The sequence below is a fragment of the Zootoca vivipara genome, chromosome 13 (assembly GCF_965207765.1).
Source record: "Zootoca vivipara chromosome 13, rZooViv2.hap1.1, whole genome shotgun sequence".
Lineage (NCBI taxonomy): Eukaryota > Metazoa > Chordata > Lepidosauria > Squamata > Lacertidae > Zootoca > Zootoca vivipara.
In genome coordinates, this window is record NC_142596.1 from 10,556,664 (window position 1) to 10,580,734 (window position 24,071).

Sequence of the window (24,071 nt, forward strand, 5' to 3'; positions counted from 1 at the left end):
GAGAAGCGTATCATAAATCACTGGTGCTATCTCCCTTTTTCTGATCTGTTTGTTGTAGACACTCCGGCTCAAACACTGTGATAGCCCTGTGGGTATTTGGGTCACTGTCCAACTTTCTAGCAAAACTGAGAACTTGCAGAGCATGCAGTCAATTTGGGATCGCACTTGGGAGTTGGGCTAGCCAGCCTCTCCTGTGAGAACTGCCTGTCCTAGAAAGAACATTTGTTTTGTTTGTTTTTTTAAGCATCACTTCAGCAAGGGGAAAACAATCCATTCATGCACCAAAACTGTCTAATAACCAGGGATCTTTCTTATTTTGCTTTTCATTTTTAGGCTGCTACTCATTTGCAAACAAAACTAAACACCACCACCACCACCGGACTTTAGTGATCTGAAACTTGACAATCAGAAGAGTGGGGCAAAAACATACTCACTTGCTTTCCTCATCCAGCAGATGGAGCAGCCCTGTTGGCTTTTTACTGATAAGGTTTATGCAGCCGGAATTGTCTGTGTATTCTATGTTATGCCAGCTGATGCCTTCCAGTCTGTACTCCTCCTGGGATGGGAGCAAGTTACATTATTAAGGCAGAAACCCCACATAATATTTTAGCAGTATTTTAAAGCAATCTGCTTTGCTAAACACAGTGAAAAGTCAAGCCATAAGCTAACAAACTCAGACGCCTGTGCATGAGGGCTGCTCCTTTGATGTCCCCCCCCCCCCAAATACCAGCAACCACGTAAACAGACAATTTTAATGTGTCATGGCATACAAGTGTTTCCTACATCAAGTGTAGGGTAGCCTATAATGAAGCTGCAGCAACATCCTGTGCTGCATCTACCACTGAAAAATCTCCCTACTTTTTTTAAAAGCACAGTTAGGATGATGCCTCAATTCCTTCCAATCCTACAAAGGGTGAGAGGGTTACTTACATCTCAGGCCAGTTAAAGAAAAAAGTTGAGAAAAAAGAACTGCCTTCAATTCCTCTCCCCCCCACCCCCACCCCTTCCTGGTGCCAACAGAAGGCCCTGCAGCTTGTTTCAGATCTAGAACCTGGATGAGTTGCTCAGATAAATCTTAACTCCAACGTTTTCAACAACAACAAGCTGCCCATCTAAATGAGTTGTCCATGCCACTCTGGGCAGCTCCCAGCAAAATATTAAAAACACAATAAAACATTAATATAGGGCTGCCTTCAAATGTCTTCTAAAAGTCCAATAGTTGTTTATTTCCTTGGCATCTGCTGGAAGGGCGTTCCACAGGGTGGGCACCAGTACCGAAAAGGCTCTCTGCCTGGTTCCCTGTAACCTCGCTTCTCGCATTGAGTGCTTCAGGTATACAGGACCAAAGCATTTTAGAGCTTTTAAGGTCAACACCAACACTTTGAATTGTGCTTGGAAACATACAGGGAGCCAATGTAGATCCTTTAGGATCAGTTTTATATGGAAAATATATAGAAAGGAAGGAGCCTTAGAAGAAGATCAGAAGTTTTTTCTTCCTGCAATTGTGCACCTCAAGGAGGGGATGGTTTGAGTGTCCTGTCTTCATACACTGAATGCCTAAGTTCTGCTGGCCAAAAAAATTCTCTATTGACCAGGCAAATAGTGGCTAAATATTGTTTTAACAAGTAATTAAATGAAAAGACAGAAATTGTTTTAATTACAGAACCTGTCTTTTAGAGAACAATAGAGTCTGATTTCTTCTAGAAGGTTTTCAGAGTTTCATCTCGGATTATACTCCTTCCAGCATCAAATACATTGGAGTCTGCAGTAGCCCTGACTCCTGGACACTTATGACCTGTTTTGAGTTGCCACCTTAGATTTCCCCAAATTCTGGCAACTTCGCCTCTGAACATGTACAAAGTTTCAATATCCATGAATGTTTGCAGAAAGCCTTGCCTTTGTAAAGCAAATGTTTCCAACTGTCCACAGACTAGAATTTCAAGACCTGTGTTCACCTGCACAGTTAGCCAGACACTGCGTAAGATGTAGCCTAAGCTGAGATGGCATGCCAACATTCTACTGAAGAGAGAAAAATTAAGGCTTTATGAGGGCTGCTATGATCTTCATATCAATCGAGAGGTGAGAACACATGCATGCAGTTTGATTAGGAACTGCCAACAAAACACTTTCTTTTTTACAACATATGATGGTTTTATGAAAAATAGTAACACTAGAACTACCACCTGCAAATGGATATCATGTAGTGAAATTACTTTCTGGTGAAAGTTATATATTCAATATTCAATATTAGTAAAATATTGATAAAATAAAATAAATGAAACTTCGATATTAGTAAAAAAAAAAAAGCAACTATGTAGTTTTAAAGACTTACTTGCTCCAATTTAAAGATGTGCCGGTTAAAATAGTGTTGTAAGCGTTCATTTGCAAAATTAATGCAAAACTGTTCAAAACTGTTACTTTCATAATCTTCAAACCCAAAAATATCAAGTACTCCAATGGACAAAGTCTGCAACATAAAGTGAAGTTTTAGAAATATTACCCTTAATACATAAATTTGATAGGTTGCACAAGAACACACATATTAAAGCACTTGCAATCATTTCAGACTTGGTTCAGATCTTAAATAAAAATATACTTTATATACAAGTCTTAAGGCAATGTTTCTATTTGGTCACAAAAGTCCAAAGATACGTCCTCGAGCTCAAACTACTGCTAAAATCCAGCCTTCTTCTACCAAAATGGCTACATGCAATGTCTGAGCATGACAATGCAAATAAAACCTATAGAATTGCGATACGAAGGATGGATAGAATCTAAGCTGACATTTAAACCGAGCCTAGGTGTTACCTTGGTGCTCTCCTCAAAGTCCTTGGTATTCAAAAGTGCATGGTTAATTCTAAAAACTATCCAATCAAACAGAGCACTGTACAATGATTTAGCCATGGAATTCCGCACTGTAACAGCCTAAAAATAAAAGAGAATGAGTACATTATTTCTAGTCATTCACATTATTTTCAGAGAACACTGACACCTTTCTTTAAGGAGTTCAAGGGTTAGGCATGCATTCTCCATTCCTCCAATTCAACCCTCACAATTACCCTATATAAGGTAGGTTGTTAGACTGAGCGTGTGTAGCTATCCCAATGTCATCCAGTGAAGTGATTTGAATCCAGGTCTCCCCTGTCTTGATTGACACTAACAGGTGCATTATACTGACTCTATACCATTACTTACTTGCAAGCAGGATTTCTATCCAGGACTGGGTGAAGACCTTTGTTTCACATACACCCCAAACCTCTCTTCACTACTAGCAAAACTACATTCTCTAGTTATTTTCCACCCATTAGCCCAAAGACCATTCCTGATTTTTCTTGGTGAGAATAATCCTGGGGAAGCAATAACGTCTGTACACATACCCCAGTTTTATCCCATGAACACTCTAACAGGATGGATTAACATCTTTACTTCTAATACAATAATTACGTTCTCTAGAGTTAAAGCAAAGATTACTTTGACACCTGCTGAGTTTACTAAAATATATTGGGAGGCAATAAATCCTTTAGTGTGCTTATTGTTCTGCCATGTAGTTTGATTTAAAACCTTCTGCACAATTTTAAAGGAAAAAGGACAAAATACTGCCATGCAGTACAAGATTGCTTCAACAAACCTTCTGCTCCCAAAAGCAAAGTTTTCTGAAAGGAACATTTTCTGAAAGGAAAATGAGCCAAGGTTTCATATTAGGAGATCTAATGGATTGCTGTGGCCTGCTGAAGTTCTCTTTGTTCACATATTTTGTGATTCTCGGGGAGGGGGATCACTTTGCATTTCACTCTTAGTCCATGTGGATCACGTTTTTTATCCAGTGACACGTATGGGAATTGCATGGAATAGCTGTAAACTATAGCGCTAATTAAACAAAAAACACCAAGTCTTCCTACTGATAGTACAGTATTAATGTCAGAACCCACAAAGGAACACTGCTTCAACTGCGAGTAATTATCTATTTTAAAAACAGAGCTTTCCCCCCAGTAAAATAAACTTTGCACAAAAGCTCAAGGAAGGCAGATTGTATCAGCAAACTTTAACCTTGATTAAAAGGAAGGAAAGTAAAAGACGCACCATTTGCCATTTTCATCCTTACTTCTTCCCCACCCCCACCCCCCACTTCTTAGAATAGAAATAAGTCTCTTCCAGTTTGAGACTGTGCAATTGCTAAAAGTGTCCAGGTTCTGACAACTACCAGACACTAAAAAAAGTTCCAAGTTCTCCAACAGTAACAAACAAGCTAAAGCATTTGATAAGTTGCTCAGTTTATGGTCCATGGGCAAAAGCCCTCTCCCCAAGTACATGTGCACCATGCAAAAATCCCAATTATGTGATTGTGTGGCACCATCAGGATGTGGCCAAATGAATAAACTACATTGTGGTTGGTTAAGTGGCCTCTGGGAACAGCAGCATACCACAGCAGGATCTACAGCGAAACATGACCACTATAAAATTTCAGTCAGCCTTGCAACAATATGACTTTACTGCCATCCTTTGCAACAGATCCACCTCCCTTCTCCTTTGCCTCTACCTTGCCTCCATCATTTGTCACCAGTCCCTGAGATAGCACATAAAAACAAGTGAGGGCCATATGTGTCAGGGGTAATTTAGAAATGTTCGTAACAATTGCCTGAATTTCTCCAGGGATGTTTGTCTCACATTTGGAACCCCTGGATGCAGAATAACCTGTTCTCTATCAGACGTCACATCTAAAGTCACATGGTTATGTTAACAGAGAACAAGATAGCAATGGGGATATTTTAAAAGAACTTTGGAGAATAGTTCCGCCATACTTCTGCTCTGCCAGTTATTAGAGCAAGATGCTTTCTTTGCATTTCTGTAAGCTAAAGCAGAGAAAGATTTTAAAAAGACCTTCCATGCATTCCATAAAAAGTATTTTTAAAGAAAAGTAATAGGAACCAAATCAGCTTTAATCCCAACTGTGTGATTTAACTAGAGATGAGCCCTTAACATACATCATAGTTTTTTTCAAACAAGAAATAGATGCTTGCCATATTCGCTCCCTCCTCTCAATTTCTCTTCTTCCGTTTCCTTTACTGATGCTATATCTTACATATGCTACTAATATAATGGCCAAAGCCAAATACATGCATATCATCAACTGCACACTCAGATGATATATTCAAGACCATTTTCCAGCCACAAATATTTCTTAATAGAGTCTTGTTTTTTAATATAGCTTCTTGCAAAACTACTTGCTTATGCATGCAGGAGGGACACCCTCAGTCTGAGAGGACAGAGTATGTACTTCACATTCTGCTGATTCAGTTCTCCCCCTCAAATCCCAATTCAAAGCACAGCATTGTTATCAAAATGCCTTTAACAACAATAGTATCCTCAGAACAGAGGTCCACCATTTTTTGCAATGGTCCAGCTAATCTTCTATACATATTCTCAGACAATCCACTAGGGGGAAAGTACATAACTATACTAAGAGTCTTATTTGTTTGTCATCTTGGAATTTACAAAAATGAGTGCTACAGGAGATCATGGAGGAAACATGCAACTAGGACAATCCTTTGTAATATTTTGTAACTTCCAAAGCAATGTTTTGTGTGAAGTCACAATTGGAGTTCAACACAGGTATTCCTTATTACTTTGGAAATACAATGTAAAATACCACTTCTCTCTGGAGGCTTGCCTGGGAATACAGTATCTTAAAAAGGATGCTAGCTGGGACAGCATTCTGCTGACAGATGAAGATTTGGATTCGTGGCTCACTTAGACAGCTGCAGTCCTTGCACAAAATGCAAGCCATTTGAAAATACAGATATTGTCATGTTCCCAATTTGCAACGAAACATTTATCATCACTGCAAACACTGAGTAACAACAAGCAGCAGGCACTAATGCAACAAGGGACTCAGACCATATCCTTTGATGTTTGCTTCCAGTTCAGCTGTGACTGAAGCTTTTCCAAGTTACTAACAATTCAGTTTATTAATGTTTCAGTAGGTAGTTTGACACACCTGAACCAACCAGTTTGGTTGCAGGTTGCATAGGGGTGTTTAAATGTCAGTCACATTATTAATTCCAAATTACACCTGATGAGGTGATCAATATTGCCATATTACATCCTATTCTTAGTAATATACAGCTGAATACAATGACATGTATAGGAAATTGGAACTGTCCAAATAGCATCTGGTCCTATTTGAAGTTTACGTAGGGATTTGAGGGGTTGTCAGAATTCCTCAGATCACTGGAATTCTAAACAATGTAGGTTCATATATTTTCCTTCAGGGGTCAGGATTACTGAGATACATTCAAGGGTTACACTTCAGGACAGAAAACAGTCATAATTTTAAAGACAGATTATCAAGATCAACATTTCAAAGTTGCTTCTTTGTCCACTTTTTACATGCCTAAAATGACTATAAAATTATTCTCAGTTTGGTAGCTGAGGATAAAGAACTGAAATAGAGGAGTCAAACAGCTAAACAGTAGGGACGGTAAATAAAATACACACAGTTGTCAACAGTGAAGTCTGTAGATATATCCCATGTTTGTTTTCATGCCCAGTATGATTTGAATTTAGAATTCATTCTTGATTCAGTTGTAAGATGGTCTTATCTTTGCTTACACATTTGTAAGCCTTGCCCCACCCCCACATTTTTCAGGAACCTAAACTGTGCAGATGTATTTTCCTAGGCTATCTCATGTAATTTCCCAAATTTAAGACATCTGCTACACATACCTCTGCCAGTTTGTATGGTAATACAAGCTTCTCCCCCACAGTCACTGTCTTCCTTGTAACTAGTGCTTCAAATAACATTTCTTCTTTCACCTAAGGGGGGAAAATCCACTATTAATCATAATTTTACAAACATATAAAGTTTAACACTTGGAGCAGAACTAGACCGTGTGCCTCAAGTTCCAGTGTTATTCAAATTATAACCCTGACATTAAGAAACAAAATAAACTCTATATTACAACCTGTTTCATAATTTCTATATTATTCTCTTTTGCACTAGTATCTGAAAGCTTACTTTCAGTTACTAAAGCTATACGAAAAGTTGCTAGCTCTCTAGTGTGATCAAATATTTCCATTACCCCTAGGCCCATGAAAGGTTCCTACTTCATAGCAAAGGGCAGTCCATGCTACTCGTAAAACAGGACTTGCATTTGGCCAGGGACTACAGATTCAGGCAGTCGGAAACATTCTTTTGAACATAGGATTTTCCTTAACGTAGTTATAAAGGACTTCCTTTTCCAGTTAAGAAGTTTTATATACACTTATTCTCCTAGTATTTATTAATCATTTATACAGTATTTAATATGCAAAGTACTGAACAGTTCTATTCATTCTCACAATAACCTATGAGATAGATCACTATTGTTTTGCGAATAGATAAACATTGATTTTAACTGGTGTCTCATCTAAAACTCATCTGCGTGAGCCCACTCTGACCCCCAAATAATTGATTTGCCTAAAAAAGGCAGTTTTGCAATAGGTTCAAAGCAGACAGGAGAAAGTACATATCTGCATAATCAGTGCTTTTTCCCCTTAAAAATGTTTAGGGGTACTTTCATTTTACTATTCATATTGAAATACTGCCCCTCAATGAGGCCAAACTTAGATTCACAAAATGTTTAGCGGTATGCACCCCCCCCCCAAGAAAAAAGAAGCACTGTGCACAATACATAACTATAGACTTCATTACAAGTTGCGGTGATAGCCACCAACTCACATGTTGTTGTTAAAGCATAGATAAAGACTATAGAAAATAGCTACTATAGTGAATGACTATAGATAGGTCTCAATGGAACCGTCATATGGAGAGCCTCTGCTTAAAAGAAGTTGTCAATGAACAACAAGGAATGGCCATCAACTTCATGCCTTGCTTGCAAGCTGGCTGGCCACTGTTGGAAACAATGTTTGACCAGGCCAGCCTCTCCCAACCTAGCCCCCTTCATATGTTGTCATCATCCCAGAACACTCCCCATGCAGATGTTCGGAGTTGGAGTCCAACAGATGTGTACGGCACCTAGTTAGGAAGGGCTGGATTTAGATTATCTTTAGTTCAATGGAAGTTTTGGTGAGAAACAACATCATAAATTAGTGCGAAGTGTCAGTTTAAAGGACATGAGGTCCAATATTCTTGATGCATAAGTTGCCTTCTTCTGCCTACACACACACACACACACACAGCACTTTCATACAAGGCTATTCTGCTTCTAGTGTGCTCTGCATGCTACAAGTATCTGGAAGTTCTGCAGAACAGGGAACACAGTCCACTGCCTTCCTGAAAAATGAAGTAATAAGCTCCATGACTTTAGAAGTGCCTTGTCTCAATCGAGTACAGAGAAGGAAACAAAGGAGATATGCTTTCGATACAGAGGGTTCAGTGTTCCACATGGAGCTCATGGCTTTCCATACAGTGACTCCTATGTAAAACTCTGCCTAATGATTACATCCAGACCTCCTGATGTGAAGCAAAAAAGCGAGCCAATCTGAGGCAGATGGAGAAAATGACAGTGCCATAAGCAAGGCAAAGTGACAGCTCTAAGCACAGAAGTATCCCTAACACTATAAAAGCTATTGACACACAAAAGGAATGCATACTAAAGGTCCGAAGCAGAAATTGTTACGTGGGGTTGTATTACTTGGAGAGGTTAAACTCCCGTGTGTGTTATGATTCACTGAAAGCATTTCATTCCACTTGGACACAAGTTCACATTCCTCTAACACAGTATCTGTAAAAGACACCATTTATAAACCTTGCCTTCATAACACTTTCAGGCTAGTAAAATAAAATGAAAAATACAATCTCAGAATAGTTGGCCTCCCTCTCATGATCCCAAGTCAGTTCCAACTTCAAAACAAAAACTGGCTCCAGCTAGAAGATATCTTGAACCTTTGACCTTGGATTTCCTTGCAAAAAGGCCAATATGAACACACAGTACTTTAAATGATTGCACATTTCACAGCAAGAATGGTTCTAGCCTGCACAACGAGATTCAGAATGTACTATATGGATATTGCCCTTTGGGGAAAATATTCCTGATAAATAATCCTATACAGTGCTATCAGTTACATCTATCTCTGTAACCAAAGTCAGTTCATGCATAGCTCATAAATGGAGAGGGATCATAGATTAGTGTTAGAACACATGCTGTGCAAGCAGAAGACCCAGGTTCAATCATAGGCATCTCCAGTTCAAAGGATCGGGTAGCAGATGAGGAAAAGACCTCTGTCTGACACTATGTAAAACTTCTGCCAACTACAGGTGGCAATACCAGGCTAAATGGACAGATAGACTGACGAAGGCACTGCCTTACATTTTTATTTTCACTTGTGTATATTTTTGTTCCAGCCAAACCTGTAAAATGCACAAGCATGTTGTGGTAGCAAAGGGTATGGAGGGTGAGAGCACTAGATCGTCCCCCAAGCCTTTCCAGCACCTAGGGAGTGGTACAGTGAACACAGGTACAGTGCCCCCTGCCCCTTTTAATCTCCACGCAGAACTGAACTAATGCCAAAGCGTTCTGCAACTCATAAGCGCTAAGACAACTTTCCAACACGCCTGAAAAGTAAACACTCTGAGCACTCAAATTGTGAGATTTCTTCACAACATAGTTCTCCCCGTCAGATGTGTGAAATATTTTACTAGTAAATAACATTCCAGTTGCTTATATATTCTGTTTTAGAGAATAGATGAAACAGGGAAACCAAGACTCAATGTGATGACATGTGGATGAAATCTCAGGTCTGTATAAGAGACGCATGATTGCCAACATTTGCTATTGCAAGGAATAAATTAAACCAGTCTGGCAGCATTCAGTTCCTTTGCTGAACAAGACTCGGTTATTTTTAAACAGCAATTTGACAGATGTACCCATTGCAATCTCGGCTTTCCAAATTAAAGCACTTTAAACCTTTGCCAGCCCAAATAACGGCTCTCAACACTTATCTGAAGTATTCATATGTTGTGTTTTCTCACAGTATATGAAAGGCTTGCAATTCTTAAAGTGGCCATGTAGAAAGAAGCAATGTGTCACCCTTCTCCACACCCTGCCAATTTAGGAAAGAACCAAGTACATGGCTGTATTCAACATTAAATATTAGTGGTGGAGTAGATATGCAGCAGAATGAGCTGAAAGAACAAATTTTACTTCTTTTTTGTTTACTTATTTACCTCAACCAAAGAAATGTGTATGTAGAGCTCTTCCCCTGCCATCTGCCTTATTGTGGTCAAGAATGTAAAAGAGAGAGAGAGAGACCCCCCCACACACACACTCTCACACACACTCTGACCCTCTGCTGGAAGGTGGTTGTGACCAAACCACCCTCCAAAGCAGCTTATCTCCCAATTTGTTTGATGCAGTGCCTGGAGGCTTCTCAGAGAGAAAACAGCAGGACAATATTCCTGCCCACCCTCCTTAGTCATTTCTAGGCAATATAGTAGTTTGGATTTTAAAATAACTGCTTCCTCTCCTTGGAGGCAAGGTGGAAATCTAGTACCAGTGAAATTTATGACTAGCTAAGCAGAGAAGATGGAGTAAAGCCTCTCAGTCAGTGGAAACATATTGATATTATTGTGGGTGACAGGAGAAAGATTGGACCATGCCTCGGGGTGGGGTGGGGTTCAAAACTTTGGTAGGGCTATACTGTAGTCCACTTTGTCCATAAGAGGGCTGCCCGGATCTGTTGAAGAGGAATGACTCCTCTCTACCTGGTTTTCCACTGCAAGCATAAATTGGATATAAAGGGACACCGGGCGGGCAGACAAAGCTCATGGGTGTCCTGTAAAACAGGCTTAGGTAAAGGTTTTAGGCTGTATCCAATGGTACTCATACTTAAAATAGGTCAATTGCCAGGGACTGGCTGGACAACGAGGAGGTGCCAGTTGGGGAACCCCCAAGGCAAATCCCAGAAGAGGAAGGCCCAGAGCCCAGGGACTGGTGGTGGGAAATGGATGAGAAGCTTGGGAGAATGAGATGAGAAGATGAGAGATGAGAATCTGGGAAAAGCTTGGGAGGAGGTGCTGGATACTGAAGGGAATTTAGAGAGCAGGAGGAACCTGTAACGGGGAGAAGTTTAGACTTCGAGGCAGAAGCAGGGGGGGTGTCAAGAGGCTGCTCCCGAGAGTCTTCCTTCTCCAGCTGTGACAAGCTCCCCCTGGTCTCCAAGAACACACGGGATAATGAGGAGAGTGGAACAGAGGTCAGAGATGGGCAGACACAGTTTGAGACTGCTTGCGAAACATTCGGGAGACAAAGAGCCTTAGAAGGGATGGAAGGCAGGGAGTTCAGTCCCGGCAACTGCTCCGCAGGGGCAAGACCTACTGGGAAGTGTTGCTGAGTTGTATGCAGTTTCCTTGAATAAAGCACTGACAACTGCCTCTGCTTCTTCGTGCTGACCTGCATCTTACTTTAGCCCTAACATCAATTGAAATTACTACACACAGCTAACTTAGGGCCATTAATTTCAGTACGTAGGTTTACTCTGAGTGGGACCCAGGTGGCGCTGTGGGTTAAACCACAGAGTCTAGGGCTTGCTGATCAGAAGGTCGGCGGTTCGAATCCCTGCAATGGGGTGAGCTCCCATTGCTCGGTCCCAGTTCCTGCCCACCTAGCAGTTTGAAAGCACATCAAAAGTGCAAGTAGATAAATAGGGACCGCTCTGGCGGGAAGGTAAACGGCGTTTCCGTGCACTGCTCTGGTTTGCCAGAAGCAGCTTTGTCATGCTGACCACATGACCCAGAAGCTGTCTGTGAACAAACGCCGGCTCCCTCGGCCTATAGAGCGAGATGAGCGCCGCAACCCTAGAGTCGGACACGACTGGACCTGATGGTCAGGCGCCCCTTTACCTTTTACGTTTACTCTGAGTAGAACTTACATACAGCTCTCCTGGTCTCTGTAAGGGAAAATACCATTGAGGGGAAATATTTGACTTCCGGACATTAAGCATTTCAGATTTATGCATGTGAGGTATTGTAGCTGTTTTGCACTTCCTACTGGAGCCAAGAACTAGCCAGATGCATAATAATAATCCAGGAAACCATAATATATACCCTACCAGGATTATAATTGAGATCTGCATGCATAGAACTACAATACACATTCAGTTTCTGTGTATGATCCTGAACTCTACAGCCCAATTCTATTCAGGTTAGTCAGAAGAAAATCCCATTTTTGGTGAACTTGACTAAATTCCAAGTGTATGCTTACTTAGCATCCTTAGCTTTAAAGTAAGCAATCTTGTTTGATATATTTGGCTTGTTTAGAGAGGCTCAAACAAATCTGGTGGGTTTCTTAGCTTAGCAGATATAATTTTGCAAGTGAAAAAGGCTGCATTACCAAAACGTTTTGGATTATATTGAATAAAATATGTTGAATAAAAGCTATTCTTAGTTGCAAACCAATATGTTTTGTTACAGCAACCAAATACTATGCATACTTGATCAGGATTTAAATTCTGCCTTTCATCTTGAACTATGGGTTCCCAAGACAGCTCACAATTAAAAGTATACTTATACAACCAATGAATGCATAAAAACAATGCTGATAAAAATTAACAATAAAAATTAATGCAGCAAGAGAAGAAACTCAGCACAGACCAGAGACATGGCTAGATAATAACAAAAAAAGTCTTAAAAGCACATTGGACAACCATGGGGGAGATTGTACCATAGCCTGGGTGCTTTAACTGCGAAGGCCCATACTCTTGTCCCCACCCAATCATGCCTCTAAGGGAGGTGGAATGAGAAACTGGGTTTCAGATGCTGAATGCAACAGGAAGTCAGATTTATAAAGGAATGCAAATTTCAAAATAGGAAATATGACTTACATTGATTATTTAAAGCTCCCTTTTTCTAAGCAATTTTAAATATTTAAAATCTGCACTCCTACATTCTGTTGAAAAAGCGAAGTATCCTATTTGTTTCTGGACATGAGCACAGTTGCAGATCTGAGATATCTGCCACAAGTCAAGTAGCAATGAAGTGCTGTGGTGAGTTATACTTTAAAGACTAGTAAAAGAATACTGATACCTATAAATGTCAAAATAGCTCAGACAGAAGAGCAGAGATCATGCAGCCAGACTCATACAAAAGGCTGGTTGGAAGCCAAGACAGACTGAAGATTACTTCTCCAGAACTGACAATGCAGTTTCAGACAAAGCAGATGAATTGCAGCAAATGGAGAGCTAATCTCAGGCCAAGAGCTAAGAATAATTATCTATTCTGCCCTTGTTTCGAAGACCTTCATGCTGGAAGTCAAGTGTCATTAACTTCTTAGTACAACTGAAGAGCCAAATGCTCTCCAGAAAGAGTAGTGGTGCCCTGCCTATTAAGCTACCTAACAGAAGAGGCTCACCTGGTACCTACCTAGTGTTTATCTGGCACCAAAACAATTTATTTTCCCGGGCTTTTAAAGTTTTGAGTCTTAAAACTGCTTTGTATCTTGACATGAACTACCCTGGGAACAATTTGGTTAAAGGATGGTATATATGTGTGCAAAATAAAAAACAAACTACCAGCAAGGAGAAACAAAAGTGTTATGTGAGTAATGGCAAGTGGCATAGATACCTCTAAAAGAAAATCAGACAAAATCATAGAGGGTAGAACTATTGACAGCTATTAGCTATGTATACAAGACAGGAGTGCCTGGCGTGCTATGGTCCATGGGGTCACGAAGAGTCGGACACGACTAAACGACTAAACAACAACAACAAGCTATGTATATTCATGCTATGTATATTAACTTCTGCAAACTGCCCTAGAATGTATTCTGGTGAAGGGTTTTTGTTTTTTTTTAAAAAAATGAATGAATCTGTATAGAACCTCAAGGCTCAAAGACAACAAATTTCTGTATGCTAGATAGTTCCTGTGAGACAAAATAAATGTAGGACAGTTGTTACATTCATGCCATAGTCCTGTAAACTTGTTTTTGATAAACCAATGCTGGGTCTTCGTAATCACAACATTCTTTTCTAACAGTTCACAGACTGACTGCTTAATTATCTGTTCTAGGACCATTCCCGGTATTGATATCAAGCTGACCAGTTGGTAGTTACCTGGGTCTTCCTTTCCCCCACTTTTGAAGATGGGGACAACATTTGTCCGCCTCCACTCAGCAGGGACCTCACCTATTCTCCCAAAATTCTCAAAGATTATAGACAGAAGCTCTGAGATTATATCTGTAAGCTCCTTTAGTGCCCTTGGGTGCAGTTCATCAGGCCCTGGAGATTTGAATTCATTTAAAATAGCTAGGTGTTCCCTTACCGCCTCTTTTTCCTATCTTGGCCTGCAGTTCCTTCCCTGCATCATTTATTCTGTTATCACCAGGTCAGGCACTGCTTTCCTTCTCATTGAAGACAGGGGCAAAGTAGGTGTTGAGCAGTTCCACCTCCTCTGTCCCCCAAGAGTATTCCTCTGTCTTCTCCAAGCAAAGGACCTACTACTTGCTTGTTCTTCCTCTTGCTTTGAACAGAGTTGAATAAACCTTTCTTATTATTTTTAACCTCTCTTGCAAGTCTGAGCTCATTCTGAGTTTTGGCCCACCTGACCTGCACTGATTTTATTCTACTCTAGTTGCTTGAAAAAGAAACATGGGGGAAAGTACATATCTGATGCACTTTTAGAAAGTACACAATGCTATTTCAGTTGTAACGCTGGCAGAAAACACTCCAGAGGTGCTAATGAAACTTACTACAAACCTAACTTATTGTAGATGGGCATTTTGCGAGAAGTCATATTAAGTCAGTAGGAAAGAAAAACTGCAAGTGATCAAAGTCAAAAACTATTATAAAAGTATGGAAGAACTGCACTAGTCTGCCTTATTTTATGTATGGTGTGGTGTTTTTTTTGTTTTGTTTTTTTAAAGAAAGCTTTACATTCATTTGATTCATTCATTCACAGGTGCCTCTGATGACAACTTCAAAGTTATGGCAAGTAGTGTTATAAGCACCTACTTTCTCCCACCATGAAGTGTGGTTTAAAATATACATATTAGAAACTCAAATCCACTCCAGAAGACAAGGTCATCAGAGTGCGGCAGTAGCAACATGACAATGGAACTCTCTTTTCATATAGCTGGATGGTGGTGATGATAATGCTGCTCTTACAACCAAACTTAGATCAGGCTGTGACCTGGCAGTGGGTCCTGACCCACCAGTTGAAGACCAATGAACCAAACTACCAAAACCAATAGTTTCACTATCAAAAACATATTTTTAAGAGGCTGAGTTTCTCACCAGCCCCACTTCCAAAAATGCACAAGTTGAAAGAAAGGGAAGAACTGGGTAAATCATGTCAAAGTTTCATGACTTACCTCTAGCAGCTCTGAGACAATAGGAAGGACTTCGGGATTACAGATATCTATGGAATCATCTCGGTAGGTTTTCTTCTTGTAACAGATGTTACCCAAGTGTAGTATTGCAGACAAAATGGAAAAAATCCTATGGGCATAAAACAACACATTTTCTCTTTCTTTTTCTTCACAGTAAATGCAAGTTTACCAACAGTTCACTACATATTGGGCTCTGTGATTTTGTATGCCAGACCTACTAAGCAATATTTCAATATACTAGCATATTGTCATATATAACGTGTTGCATTAATCAGCAATTAGGCAAATATATTCAGTACACACACAATTTTCTTGGTTTACAAGTGTACAGGCCTTGTATCTTTTTTCAGGTTGTGCAGTCTTTCTTACAAATAAGTTACATTTGTTGTGAGACATTAATGCTTGGTACAGTATAAGGTTGGGGAAGAAGAGTGGGGAGAGGAGGGGTGGGGTGGTGAAGCTTATATTATTTTGTGTAGTGTATGTGTGGGGTTTTGTGTCTGCGTCAACTGGGTAGGTTCTCTTTCTATTTGTTTATTACATTTCCTTGGTAGTGAGAGGTATTGGGGGCAGGGTGTGGTTGGTTGCCTGTGGTTGTCTGCATTGGGGCTTGTTTGCGTTTGTGAGGGGGGAGGGCTTGTTGGGTCAGGTAAGCCAGACTGATTCGTATGCTGTCGGTGGATTCTTGTTGTTGTCTTGTTGGGCTGTGTATGTGATAAAGAGGAGCCATACTGGAGTGAAGGTGTCCTCTTCTATTTGTCCCCGTGTCAGTTTCAGTTTATTGGTTGGCTTTTCTAGTAAAGCCGATTCCCATAAAATTTGAACCATTGGTCCATGTTTACTCCTGACAGGTCTCTCCAATGTCTGGCTATGAGGCATAAATATTTAAAAAATAAAGGGATAAATGATACGAAAACAAACAAAATGTTATTAAGCAAATCTGTTCTGAATGTTTCTGTGGTCATTTAGCAACCTATTGATTTAGTGACATGTACAAGTAACCATTTAGCAAGCCATCTAAGTTTAGCTATATAATATGTATTGGGTTCTGTGTTTGGGATCTTTAGCCTACTCAATCCCAGTGAATCAAAGCAGGCTACAAAAATAAAGTTGTTAATAAACAAAGCAATAGTGATTCATACAGAGTCCTGTTGGAGCTTATTCACACTAACATTTTTGAAACAGTAATGGCACTGGCTGACTTCAATAGCTTTCGCTCCTAAAAGCCCTCTGACAGATGCACAGTATTATGACTGCAACTCATTCAATCATGTAAAAACTTCAGAAAGTGTTGGCTGAGCATCAACCAAATACACATGCTGCAGCATTCACAACACCAATCCATGACTTAATAATGCGCTGTTATAAGGAACATCAACTTACTGTTTGCGAGTCTTGGGAAGGAAGCCCACCATCTCCATAGCTAGCTGCAAACGCTCAAAGTCATGCTTCAGATCTTCCCCTTCAACAGAGAAGCAATCCTATTGAGGCCAAATATGAGGAGCAATTATTAGACGAGATGGGCATCAAGAAGGAGAGGCAGGAACCACCCATGCAAACGTTATGCAAAAGACAGTGGAGAAAAAGCTGCCTGCACCACTCCCCACCACCAAAGGCGAATTCAAAAATGACCTCGTTCTTTGGACAGTAAATGTAGCCTAGGCCCTCCATCACTGCAAAATAATCAAGTTCCACTCTACAGAGAGCATGATCTACATTTTAAAATAGAATGCTGTCTGCATTCATGGATTATATTTGTGTAAAGATGAATAAATTGATTTTTGAGTTCTGTAAAATTACTTGACAAACCTGCAGGAAAAATCTTCCATCTGTTCACAAATACCCAAACATTTTGTTCTGCTTACAAAACAAGAGTTCATTTTCACTCCCTCTTTGAACAATTATTATTCCCAAATATAGAATTTAATCCCTCAATATTATTTTCCAAATATGACATAAGTTATTGTTTTTATGGTCTCAACAATTCTGCAGTCTGAGTCTACAAGAGAGCAGCAAGCAGCTCAAAAGTGATTGAGATTCCTCTCTATGTGACAAGAACGCATGTCAGAGTTGATTGCTTAGGGAACAGGTGAAAAAGAGGATCCAGTTCTTTGGGCACCAGAAGGAAGCTCTTTGAATATGTGAGAGGATATAGGAAGTGGGAGTCCTAACCAGGAATGGCTGGGACAGTAGGGTACAGGTAGGAAAAGGGGGCAAGTGGAAATCTATATAGGGACAGCTTCTATGTGTGTGGAAACAGCAAATTAAATATTAGCAGAATAGCATCAACATATTGGAGAGTGGATTAGCAGTAATAGCAGCATTTACTAACACAGTATTAACCTCTCAAGTGTAGCCACTTTAATTTATCAGTGTCTGAAAGTTTCAGTGTAGTCTGCTATACCAAAAAGTTCAACTGCTCAAGATGGGCAAGTATCCTACATCACTCTGCTTAAGTAAGCTATTACCAATATGTTCATAATAGCTTCAGGCAAGCTATGGGAGAATATTCAAACTATGTTTTCTGCAATTAATCTGTCAACTCGACAAATCTAAGTCATTGGTCCTCTACGCTGCTTAGAGATGTCTGTAAATTAAGCAGTACATAAATTATCAAAATAAATAAAAGAGACAGGAAATAAACATTCACATGAAATAAATATTCAAGATTTTTGCTACACTATTGAAACATTTTGTACTTACAGCTTTTTTTCTGAGTGGGAGGAATAAAGCAATAAAACTAATGGAAATTAAGTAAATTTAAAATGCCTAAATCTCATTTGTGAACCTTCTTACAATCAAACATAACACTCAAGAATAAATTTCCCTGAATGATATTAAGGGGGAAATAGTAAATCCATGTTAGAATTGTTAACATGCAATTAGAATAGCCATGCTCTCTGGGGTAAGATTTAACATGGGGTGATATCAAGACAGACAAAACCCACAATTTAAATACAATAATCTGACTTCACACAAGGGTGGGGAGACCCTTTCCCTTTTTTTGTCATTGCAAACAAGCATTGAAGTAAACCTCTTCCTTTCAGATGACACTTTTACTGAACTTTTAACTAAATTGCTTGATTTTTTTATTTAAAAAAATCCGTAATTGCCCATGGAATAATCTGGTGTAGACCATGAAAAAAAAATCCGTAATCGCCCATGGAATAATCTGGTGTAGACCATGAAAACTGAAGAGATTACCCTAGTTTAATGAATTGATAATCATTATATTTGTGGTTTTAAAAAAAACCCAGAACATGCTATATCAAAAATTATCCTGAATCGTTTAATCCAGGCAAAAGCTTCATTCATTGCATACTCTCTCTCTTTATATATATATCTATAGTAGAATATAGCTTTATCATGTATATATTATGCTTTTTACAGTGTCTCATATCATCCAACTACTTAATAAAACCTATCAAAATAACCCTATACAAAAATTATACACATAAAAAAGGTATACAACCACAAGTAATCTACCAAACCAATGAGGACACAGAAATTGTGTTGCCAGTAATCAAATGGAAATGGTTTTGTATTTGCCCTACAATTTGGTGCAAAGCCAGAGTGAGTGAAATGTCTGTCACCAGTAACCCAGAATGGATGGATGTACTTGTACTGACCGGCTCAGACTCATAGTAACAGTCATCCCAGCTCTGTTTGGGGGGTTTCTTTGTCATCTGAAAGTAAGGCAGATTGGGTAAATAGCATTCCAAATCCCATGCCACTATCTCTTCCCACTTTTACAGACAGGAAGTTAAGCATTTATTTAAAATCATTAAGCTACAAGCATTCCCATTTTAGAAAATGATGGCTAGGACCTGTCTTCTCCATTTCTCCTTACCTTATGAAATCTGATATGAGAATGCACATACATCATGCTATGTTACAAAAGAAGCCTATCGAACCTTACAATTAAACTTAGAAATCCTCTTCTATGGGCTGCAAAACACTGCAGCTATGCTCAGTAAGTTTGGATCTAACAATGCTATTTCCAAGGTGGCAGTTCTAGCTGTTTGAGGATGGAATGTTCAAAAGGGCTTCATTTGGTCAAGTGTTGTTAGTACTATCCTCCAGACTGAGGCCGTGCAATGTTAATGTGTTCAGTGTGTACATCCAGAAGTTCTCCCTCCTTGTTATCATTATAGGATGTTACACACTCCTCATATTTCCTCAACCTGCAGGATAGTACCTTTGCTTCAGCAAAGGAAGCCCTTCTGAACATTCAATCCTCAAAGCGCTAGAACTGCCACACTATATTTTCATTTTTTATCAGAACTGCTTATGAAGGCCGAACCTGGAACATTTTGCCACATAAATAAAAATTATTTTGTTAACCACAGTAACAGATATATTATTTTAATGATTAACCAAATTATAAAAGAAATCTACAGCAAGCTTGTGCGAAATGTTGCTTGATGTTTTATAACTAGCTATACATAAAAAAGAAGGAATAATCCAGCTTCTGCTATATAAAGAGGGATATGTTTTCGCTCCTCAGTCAGAATAATATTTTTTTTCCTTTTAAATAGCTAAACCTTTTGCAATGATCCCACATGATCTCAAGCTTGAAGATCCATGTTGCTTTGGCATTATATGAACACTATATATTTTCAGCCTTATATTTAGGATTCAGCCTTAAACACTGTACAGTATTGGGAAATTCTAATGGAGCACTGGCAGAGAGTGTCCTGCCATCACCGTAACTATTCCTCCCTTCTGCCATCTCTGTTCTATTGCATCAGCTACCCTTCTGTCCTGAAGGAAACAAATTATATAAGTGCTATGGCGTATTAGTATAAGATGTAGTACCTCCCCCAATCATTTCAATTCTTTAACCATAGTTGGAATTAATGGACTTGGGTTAGCCTTATTTGTTAAAGTACAAACAGATCATGCTATCAGGAAGGATGGCAAAATCATGCAACATTTGTAAATGGATTTGTCTCTTCTTGAGTAGAAATATCATAATATGGTTTTCCAGATGAATGTTATAAGTTGTTTATTAATTAAAAAAGCATTTGTGTTCTTTAGTAAAACTGCAATCCAAAAAACACATTATATTTTCTACAGGCCACTTAAGGCAAGAAAAAAATGCTTTGAAAACACTGTTTCTTACTTAGTTCCATTCTCCAAACCTACAAATTTATTGTGCTAGGACATCCATGCACAGGTAACAATAAAATTAATTTTAAAGCATCAGCACCAGAACAGTGGTTCATTGCTCTAGGGACAAAAATATACATTCAGTTAAAAACTGCTTGGTATATTCCCACCTGATTAAGATAATGATATTCATCAGGCTGTTTAAGATGAAATGCTGATTTCTCTTCTTCACTTGCTCCTGCCAGAAGGTAATAAAATACATGGTAGTTCCTGGCAACAAATAAAAATTGTGTTAAAAGTCCCATCACCATCAATACAAAAATGTTAGCAAGAATCATTGGAAGTATGAATAATACTAGTATTATTATTTTTTGACAAATCAAATACACAGACATCCAGTTTGCATGTAATGCTAAATCAAATGATGGCTTAGCAAGAACATTGTTTGGCTTCACATTTTATGTAGCTCTCCCCAAATAAACCATGAGTTATAAAACATAGGGCAAATCTTTCTTACAGCTCCACTCCGGAAGCCTACAACTGGAAGCTAAGCTGATGAAAAACTAACCATTGGTAATTTACTGTTTGGTTTGCATGGCATAGCGAGCCAAACTATGGCTTAATGGGATTGTACAAATGTATGAGTTCATAGCTGCTCTCGTCCTTTTTCTTCCTCTAAGCCTGAGTTTCAAGACAGGAATAGTGTTGTATGAGCAAATTCTCAAACCCAGGGCATGAACTGCTGTCAGTATTAATCATGACAGATTTATCTAACATCATATATATCAAGACACAAAATACATGCATATAAAACTTAGAAATAAGTATAACTACTTTATTTTAATAATTATTTTGGTTTACCTTTCTTTATCCCTGCCCCCTTCCCAGCAGTACTTTAGATTCAGTACTGACCTCTCATTATGTTCCTGATAGACAAGCCTTGACTTTTCCAGTAGATATTTTTCAACATAAGCTCTAGAGGAAACAAGAATATTAGTTAAGCCTGAGAATAGTTTGACCCATAGACTGGAGATTGCATTCCAAAAATGCAGTATAGAATGCTCCTGTTCAAATTCCCAGTCAGCTATGCTATTTTCCAATGTGACCCATTACCCCTCCCACCTATAATACCACCTCCCATCCAAAACATTCAGCATGCTCAGTCCTCAACTGGACTGTTTTTGCCCTTCCCTTTAGTTTTTAATCTCCATTTTTTGTACTTCTGTAAACCTTAGGGTTTTCCTCAAAACTGATAATACCACCCTCTTCTGCATGGATGGTACCATTATGGCTATATAACAATCAATTCTTAGAAAAGGAATGCTATTATCCTATATAATAAAGTCCAAGTTGTCCCGTGTGTCCCTGGGGTACTGCGCATGTACCCCAGAGACACAGGGATTGGACGGAGAGACTGCACGCGCGCACTCTCTCCCCCCCGCCTCCTCCAACCGCCGCTCCCGGCCAGAACGTCAGGGAAGCGAGGGTGGAGGCCGGCGGAGACCTCCTCCTCACAACCCTCCCTGGCCCGTGAGAGGAGCGGCGGGAGGCCGCGAAGCAGCGGCGGCAAAGTAGGGGTTTGTGTCCCGCTCCCTTCCTGTCGGCGGCTGCGGGAGAGGAAGGAAGGAGAAAGCAGCGCTTTCTCCTCCTCCGTTCCTGTCCCGCAGCCGCCGACAGCAAGGACAGGTCCCAGGGTTCGGAGAAGCGCTGCGCAAGCGCTTCTCCGAATCCTGGGATGTCTCCTTGCTGTCGGCGACTGCAGGAGAGGAACGGAGAGGAACCCCAGGATGTTCTAGTGCCCGTTATTGAACGGGCTGAAATACACTAGTATTATATATGATCTGCAGCCTTGTCAACTACGCATATAGCAACAGATAATACCTCACAATACTGGCTTGAAGTGATCACTGGAATATAGCACTCATTTCTACCATGATAGCAGGTTTTGCTGCAAGAAGCAAAGCTATTTTTTGTGTTATGTTGAAGAAACGAGGGCAAACGGTTGTAGGAATGGGTACTCTGAAGATCATTTGTGGGACCAAGGGATAAAATACTTGCTCTTTTTAAATACAGTATATCTTTCAGAAATAACAAAGTAAAGAAACTAGTCTCCAACCTAGATTGTTGCAGAACACTATCTCACCTCCCTTATCACAATCACATAACTGGAAAGAATGTTTCCAGAAAGATTCTTCTACAAGCTCATATTATACTGCTAATTTCCATTGTTCCATCTCTGTTCTGCTCAGCCCATTAAAACAAAAATCAACCTTCTTATCAGAGAGAACGTGTATTAGGTTAATCCTGTACACACACAAAAAAAACCCCCCACCTTTGCAGCCTCTGCAGTAATATTTATGTGTCTATAGATCAATGTTACTGCATTAATATGGGAGAGAATATCTTAATTGTGTAAGGTAATCCAATTCTTATGAAGCTGGCATTTTGATATACAGTGGTACCTCGGGTTACAAACGCTTCAGGTTACAAACGCTTCAGGTTACAGACTCTGCTAACCCAGAAATAGTACCTCGGGTTAAGAACTTTGCTTCAGGATGAGAACAGAAATCGTGCTCCGGCGGCGCAGCAGAAGCAGAAGGCCCCATTAGCTAAAGTGGTGCTTCAGGTTAAGAACAGTTTCAGGTTAAGAACGGACCTCCAGAACGAATTAAGCTCTTAACCAAAGGTACCACTGTATTCAGAAGATGTTGGAAAACAAGGCCTAAATTGCGATAAGCTTATTGTTTTGAAACATCCATAGTGAAAAACAAGATGAGAAAAGTAAGGAAACTCTCAAAACTAAGCTAGATCCTGACTTAAAATAATTACTTGATTGTTGGCACTCACTAGAATGACCATGTTGATCACTCTCATGTGTGTTGTTACTTAATGGATGATGACAAAATTTGGATTCGTTTCCCTTTTCTTTGCTTGACAACAGTTGCTCATGAACAGTAGTTTTATTGCCCAACGGGAAATATGTAAAGTAATACTCATGATTGCTTAGGATTACTAACAGACATGAGGGAATGAAATATGTGCTTTGCAGAAGGATTGGTAGAAGCAAACGTTTCTTGAATACAAGCACCCGTCAAAAAAAACCTAAATAAATCTCAAGCCCAGTGAAAAGCATTTCTTTGTCAACTCAATAAATATATTATGAACCAAAAAAAAGGTCTGATACTTATAACTTCCTTAAGAGTCGAAATTACGGCACTACAACTTCTCATGGTACTGAAGATAAGCATCTATGGAGTCATCTTCACATCTCAACAAATGCAAGTTGGGAGTCCTAACTATACACATTTGATAGTGCTTGATGTGATAGCAGAAGAGTTATTGTTATACACATGACTCTCCCCAACACAAGTGTGTATCCATCAAAATAGGATATTTACATCTTGCCCCTTTTAAAATTCCTTCCTACTCAGTCAAATAAGAAAAATATCACAGACTAACATACATTATAAAAACTGATAGCATGACTCTTTACTGGGCAATCACTGACAAGGAAAAGCAACACCACATTTTAAACAAGGAAGAACTGAGACAAAAGGAAACACTGCCCTTCCTTTTATAGCCTTAGTCAAGAAAGCAGAGCTTAATTAAACGGAACTAAAAGATTCCAAATAGCTCAGC

General features: G+C 39.5%; 1 protein-coding gene across 12 annotated transcripts in view; it reads right to left on the bottom strand.

Moving 5' to 3' along the window:
- MYO9A (myosin IXA) overlaps nucleotides 1-24,071 on the bottom strand; it is a 137,780-nt gene that overhangs the window by 62,470 nt on the left and 51,239 nt on the right. For 9 of the 12 annotated variants that reach the window (XM_088656531.1, XM_035132343.3, XM_035132345.3 and 6 more), the window contains 9 exons: nucleotides 21,345-21,407; nucleotides 20,603-20,702; nucleotides 18,950-19,006; nucleotides 16,704-16,801; nucleotides 15,303-15,429; nucleotides 6,724-6,813; nucleotides 2,809-2,925; nucleotides 2,333-2,467; nucleotides 435-556 (listed from right to left, as the gene is read on the bottom strand). In XM_088656531.1, coding sequence (XP_088512657.1) covers nucleotides 435-556; nucleotides 2,333-2,467; nucleotides 2,809-2,925; nucleotides 6,724-6,813; nucleotides 15,303-15,429; nucleotides 16,704-16,801; nucleotides 18,950-19,006; nucleotides 20,603-20,702; nucleotides 21,345-21,407 — 909 coding nt within the window. The remainder of the gene's footprint in view (nucleotides 1-434; nucleotides 557-2,332; nucleotides 2,468-2,808; nucleotides 2,926-6,723; nucleotides 6,814-15,302; nucleotides 15,430-16,703; nucleotides 16,802-18,949; nucleotides 19,007-20,602; nucleotides 20,703-21,344; nucleotides 21,408-24,071) is intronic. The other 3 variants (XM_088656529.1, XM_088656530.1, XM_035132342.3) reach the window with 1 other exon arrangement.